The sequence below is a fragment of the Mesoplodon bidens genome (assembly GCF_964165515.1).
Source record: "Mesoplodon bidens genome assembly, chromosome: 18".
Classification (NCBI taxonomy): domain Eukaryota; kingdom Metazoa; phylum Chordata; class Mammalia; order Artiodactyla; family Ziphiidae; genus Mesoplodon; species Mesoplodon bidens.
Window position 1 is genome coordinate 53,808,771 of NC_138175.1, and position 6,191 is coordinate 53,814,961.

At 52.5% G+C, this 6,191-nt stretch overlaps 1 protein-coding gene across 1 annotated transcript; it reads left to right on the plus strand.

The window, feature by feature from the left end:
* Window positions 1-2,168: 2,168 nt before the first annotated feature.
* On the plus strand, window positions 2,169-4,455 carry RPS11 (ribosomal protein S11). Its single transcript, XM_081216851.1, has 5 exons — window positions 2,169-2,269; window positions 2,957-3,088; window positions 3,288-3,363; window positions 3,692-3,821; window positions 4,279-4,455. Exons 1-5 carry the CDS (start codon window positions 2,255-2,257, stop codon window positions 4,400-4,402), a joined length of 477 nt encoding a protein of 158 aa, XP_081072977.1. The 5' UTR covers window positions 2,169-2,254; the 3' UTR covers window positions 4,403-4,455.
* The last annotated feature ends 1,736 nt before the right edge of the window (window positions 4,456-6,191 follow it).

Genomic DNA, 6,191 nt, shown 5'->3' on the forward strand with positions numbered 1-6,191 from the left:
GACAAACTGAGCACCTACTATATGACAGTCACCAGAAGCCCTGGAGAACAAAGGCAACGAAAATTCCTGCCCTCATTTTAGTGGGGAAGAGGAAACACAGGATAAATAAGAAAGCATGAAAGGCGAGGGGGCAGGGGGAGTTTGGAATTAACATATTCACACTACATAAAATAGGTAAATGACAAGGTCCTGCAGTATAGCACAGGCAACTATACTCAATATATTGTAATAACATAATAGAAAAGAATCTGAAAAAGAATATATATACATATATATGTATAACTGAATCACTTTGCTGTACACCTGAAGCTAACACAACATTGTAAATCAACTATACTTAAATTTTTTAAAAAATTGAAAAAAACTCAAAAGAATAATATTTTGTGACCTGTGTATAAGTTTGTTGGGAGCACAGATTTTATGTTCTAAATGCAATGCTTAAAAAAGTTTTTACTAGGGAATTCCCTGGTTGTCCAGTGGTTAGGACTCTGCGCTTCCACTGCCATGGGAACTAAGATGACACAAGCTGCACTGTGTGGCCAAAAAAAAAAAAAAAAAAAAAAGTCTTTACTAGACTCATAAGTGAAGAAAACAAAACTCATGTTTTCTTCTAGTACATTTGTGGTTTAATTCCCCAAACCCACCTAAATTTTATCTTTACACATCAGAAATTTACTTTGGCATACAGTAGGTGGTAGAAATCCAACTTTATTTTTTTTTCAGATGGTTGCACACTTGTCCTAACACGAAATCACTGAATATTCTGTATATTCCCCATGGGTTTTATTATTTATTTATTTATTGTGATAGGTAAGAAGTGGATTTATTTAGAGACAACCACACTCCGTGGAGTTAGAGCACTGGGAAATTTTAGACCAAGACTTAACTAAGGAAAGAGGCATTAGACACCTATCCTTGCCAAGGTCTGAAGTTTGAAATCTCCCAACAAGGTGCAAGTCAGTTAGAGTGTGGACAGCTGTCAGGGTTGGTTTGAGATACCGGGTTCTTGCCACCACTGCCCAGAAGGGGGCCGGGTACCACATAGGTGCTCATTAAGTGTGAAGTGACTGTAAAAAGGACTCAAATCTTCCTTCTTCAAAAGGTTACATACAGATTAAGAACGCTGGAGCCAGACTGCCCAGGTTCAATTCCCACCTCTGCCTCTCATTTTCTGCAAAACCTGGAGCAACTAATGCCTCAGTTTCCCCATCTGCAAAATGGGAATAGTAACCGAACCATCCTTAGAGTGTTAGCACAATGCCAGGCACATGGCAATTGTTCTGTTAGATTTTGCTTTACAAGAATTTATAAAACAGTAAATTAGTATTCAGTTATAGACGTGCACTGACCAACGCAGTAGATACTAGCCCCATGTGGCTATTTATATTTAAATCGAATAAAATTAAAGTTAGGGCCTTTCTCACCTTCTGGGATGGCCCACACTCTGTCTGTGGAGTATGTTTCTCTCTAAATAAATCCACTTCTTACCTAAAAAAAAAAAAAGTTAAAAATTCAGGTCCTCAGTCGCACGCACCCCACTTCCAGTGCCAGTGGCTACTGTGTTGGACAGCGCAGATACAGAACATTTCATCACAGCGGAAACTACTATTGGACAGCGCTATTACAGACAATCAGTAGAAGGCCTTTTTATTTTTTTTAATTTAATTTAATTTAATTTTTCACGAAACCATTGTCTGGGGATGAAATGGCCCATAGAAGAAAACAACGTTCATTAAACAGCACAAAACTCGTGGGTAGTGCCCGCCCCTCACAAAGATGGCGGCGCCGCAGAGCATGGCTGCTCCTAAGACTTTCCGGTCTCCAGTCCTGCAAAAAGATGGCCGCCGCCACAACCCATTTAAACCCTGAGCGGACACAGCCACGCTGTCTCCAAACCCCACGTGGTCCCACTCCCCGCAGAAACAAGACCGCCTCCCGACAACTCTCGCGATAACAAGGCTGGCCACTGTTTCCCAACGTGACCTAGCGCGCTGGCGCGCAATGATGGCCTAAGAGTCTCGCGAGACAGTGTCTGTCGCTTCCCGCCCCTCTGCCGTGAACGTCATGGCAGCGTCCGTGCGGTCTCCGAATCGCGTGCTTTGGTAGGGCAGTCCGTCAATTAGAGTCTCGCCAAGGCTCCGCCTCAAACCGTGTTACCCTGCCCCTCTTTCGTCACTTCCTCTCTAGCTTCTGTGCAATCGATAAGGAAACCCGGAGTCCGCCGCGGCTTTCCTTTTTTCAGGCGGCCGGGAAGATGGCGGATATTCAGGTTCGGGCTCGGGGCTGACGCAGGCCTAGCGGGGCCCGGGCTTCAGGGGCGTGTCCTGGAGAGCGGGAGTCCGCGCCCCAGTTTGGGGGTTAATTCTGGGCGTCCTCGATTTCCCAGAGAAATTTGGGCAGAGGGCGCGTGTGTTGGCGTTAATATCGATTGGCGCCTCCTAAATCTTAGGAGCTCCGCATTCAGGGTGTAATTAAGGCTCAAGCTTTTTAGGAGTTATCTTTTTTAAAACCCAACGCTTACGGAGTGTTTTTCTGGAGGCCTTAGGCTGTAGGGTTAACCCTGTGAGAACTGAGTCCTAAGGGCTACTCCAGGGAGCCCATCGTTTTGCTATTTAATTTTGGAGCCATATGTAATTAATAAGGAGTGACTCCTGGGTGGGTATCTTTGTGTCTTGGAGAATAATTCTTGCTGAAGGGTGTCCAGCGTATTAGAGGGATGATTCTGTATCTCTGGGTTTTAAGGGGTGAATTCTGCAGGCGGTGGAAGGTGCTTTACACCGTAAATACCGACGTAGCCCCGGGTTTAGAGTTGAGTCTGGGTTAGGGGTAAATTTGGGTGAGTGCAGCGTTTGGGGAGTTAAATACTGCGGAGGATGAGATCTGGGCGGTTTGTGAAGCTTTCCAGACCAGGTTGCTGCCTGCTGCAAGCTTACCAGCTTCCACCTCATCCCTGTAGACTGAGCGTGCGTACCAAAAGCAACCGACCATCTTTCAAAATAAGAAGAGGGTCCTGCTTGGAGAAACTGGCAAGGAGAAGCTCCCGCGATACTACAAGAACATTGGTCTGGGCTTCAAGACACCGAAGGAGGTATGGGGACCCTCAGAAGAAAGAAGGAGATCCCTGTTTCCCTGCACGTGTGCCCAAACTGAGTTGCCCTACCCACATCTGAGTGGCTGTTTGCAGGGGCTGCTGGGAATCGAAGTTTTTGTGTCTACAGGGAGGCCACACCCCTTGTTCTTTTCAGGAACTACCATTCAGGGCTCGCTAATCCTCCTTATCCCTTCAGGCCATCGAGGGCACCTACATTGACAAGAAATGCCCTTTTACTGGTAACGTCTCCATCCGAGGGCGAATCCTGTCTGGTAAGTGAGGACCTCTGGGGGCTTGCGTTCAAATTCCCGGGTCTGAGGGAGGAGGGGCTGGGGACCCTGAGACTCTGGGGTCCTGGGTGAGTTAGGGGTTGGCAGAATCCTGGTTGTGGGGGGCACTGGCAGATGATGTCTGTTATTTTCACGATGGTCTTCAGATGCCCACCCCGGGCACTGCTGAGAAAGCAGTTGGCACAGCTGATGCCAGGAGCAGGGCTTCTTGGGAACCCTGCTCAGCGGCCCCCGATTCCCAGCATGCCCTGGGCTGCCCACGGCTCCCTTCCCTGTGGGGCCTGACCCGGGGTCTGCCCCGTCCCCCCAGGTGTGGTGACCAAAATGAAGATGCAGCGGACCATCGTCATCCGCCGAGACTACCTGCACTACATCCGGAAGTACAACCGCTTCGAGAAGCGCCACAAGAACATGTCTGTGCACCTGTCCCCCTGCTTCAGGTGAGCACGGTGAGCCGCCCTCCCAGGCACAGAGGAGGGGGTGGGCTGCACAAGACTCTGAGTGACTTGGGATGTGCCTTGGCCGTTAACAGGACGCCCTGGCTGCCGTGTGAAGGTAGTCAGCTGTGGGGGGCGGGGGCGGTTAGTGAGGGGACCCTGTATTACCGTCTTTGGGAGCCTCCCGTTCTCTGCAAAATGGAGGTGCTAGTTGGAGGTCTTCTGTCCTGGAAGGGTTGGCGCATTCTCTGCATGGCATTGAGCTTGGCGCCTTTCATAGTTACCGCTCAATAAATAACGACAGGGCGGCGTGCAGTGCAGGTGGCACTGGAAATAGCAGCTTGGTTGGGGTTTGGAGGAGCCAAAGGTGACAGGCCTCCGCCTGGAGACAGTGAGAAACGCGCCTTTAGGGCCTGCTTGGGGCAGAGTCCCTCTGACGTGGCGCTGCTCACCCCCACAGGGACGTCCAGATTGGTGACATTGTCACAGTGGGCGAGTGCCGGCCCCTGAGCAAGACGGTGCGCTTCAACGTGCTCAAGGTCACCAAGGCTGCCGGCACCAAGAAGCAGTTCCAGAAGTTCTAAGACCAGACCCCTGCCCACTGCCCCAAACAAAATAAAAGTTATTTTCCCAGTCACGGGCCAGGTTCCGTATCCATGCCCTTATCAGAGGGAGGGGGTGTCCCTGGGAATTAAGTGGGGTTGATGTGAAAGATGGGGCTGTTTTTCGTCCTCTGGGGGCGTAAGGATGGGGACCAAATCCTGCTTCCTGCCCTCTCGTCTCTGGGTGAAGACAACCTGTACCAAGATGCTGCCCCTCTCTGGTCTTTTGGTCCTCGTCAGCTTTTGGTGTCGGAGTACCTTATGCCTTCTACTTGGTGTTGAGCTCCCCCTGCAAGTCTCTGGGGAGGAAGTGAGTGAGGGTGGAGGTTCCTGGGTTCTCTAGACGCTGGGCCCTTTCTAGCCTCCGAGGGGAGGGTAAGGAAGAAGTAGTGGCCCTCTGGGCTTTGCTGGGGGTCGGCACGTGTTGGGTGTGCTTGAGGAGTGCACAGCTGCGCGGTTGGCAGCTATGAGGGCCTTGACTTCAACCTGGGACTGTCTACCCTGCCAGGGAAGGAGTGGGGCGGGGAAGCAAGGTGCTCGCCTTCCCCGCTGCGTGCTCCACCGTCCCCTCCCAAGTGGACACCATGCCCATTTGCAGATAAGCAAACTCATCTGAGGGGGCAAGTTCTCTGCCTGGGGTCCCCCAAGGAGGAGTTGAGCTCCCCGTGTCGGATTATGGACACTTTCTTTGCCTAAGGATGCAAGTAAGGAAATTAGCCCTTAGGGTAACTCGCTTAGTAAGGCCAGCCAGCAGTGCGGGGCTGCAGACTGCTCAGAAATGGATAGGAAGTCCGTGGAGGTGGGACTGATCTGGGACAGACCAAGTGGGGTGGCCTTGGGTGAGGAGAGAAACTGGAGATGGGGAGGAAGGGGGCAGAGCCAGGCAAGTGAAGGGGAAGAGGTTTCTGACAGGGCCGGACGTGGTGACCTTGACTGGGAAAAACCTGGGAGATGGAGAGAGCTTAGCAGTTGGTGATGACAGGAAGGCTTTCTGTTAGAAGCAGAGGAAAATGGGGAAAGGAAGAGGGAACTTGAGTGTCAGATACAGAGATCAGGAGAGAGATTTGGGACGGAGACCACAGCCCAGGGACAGACTCAGATTCCAGAGGCAGAGATGGGCCTGGAGAACGACAAAGAGGCACGCGTGGGGTGGGTGACAGCTGCGGACGCAATGAGAAACACCACAGAGAGGGACCCAGGGCCTTCGGGATCTGAAGCAGAAATCCTCACCAGAGCCACAGCCGGGCAGAGATGGAGGCACAGGCAGAAGGGAGGTGCCGGAGTCGCCCCGCTGCCTTCACCCGTGGGGCCTGGCGCTGCTGGGGTCCCCAGGTCCCTGACCCCCATGCCTGTACCAGGGACTGAGGCACGCACTGGTACAAGGGTTGGGAGACAGGGCCGTGAGGAGAGCGGAGCCGCCCCTGCTGCCTCCCAGGACTTGGCCTCTGGGCCGGCCCGGGGGCTCCTTTTTACCCAGGCCCGGCGAGGGCGGGGGTTCCTGCCAGAGGAAGCGGGGCCGCGTCAAAGAGGGCAGGAAGGGGCAGGGACGGGTCAGAGGGGGGAACCGCCCTGAGGTTCAGCCTGCACGCCTGCCCCACCCAGTGCTGGAGGGATAGAGACCCTGAGGAGGGGGACTGGGACCCAGGGGCGGGGGGACAGAGCTGCGGAGAGGGAACAGAGACCCAGCGGGGGATCTGAGGCCACTCCAGGAGCCCACACCCACAGGTGTTTCCGTTTGGGGTGGGGCCGCCGTGTTTACAAAAACAACAGC

Coding starts and splice junctions, on each gene's coding strand:
- RPS11 (XM_081216851.1), top strand. Junction 3,089..3,287: donor GCTTCAAGACACCGAAGGAG/GTATGGGGACCC, acceptor TTATCCCTTCAG/GCCATCGAGGGCACCTACAT. Junction 3,822..4,278: donor CACCTGTCCCCCTGCTTCAG/GTGAGCACGGTG, acceptor TCACCCCCACAG/GGACGTCCAGATTGGTGACA.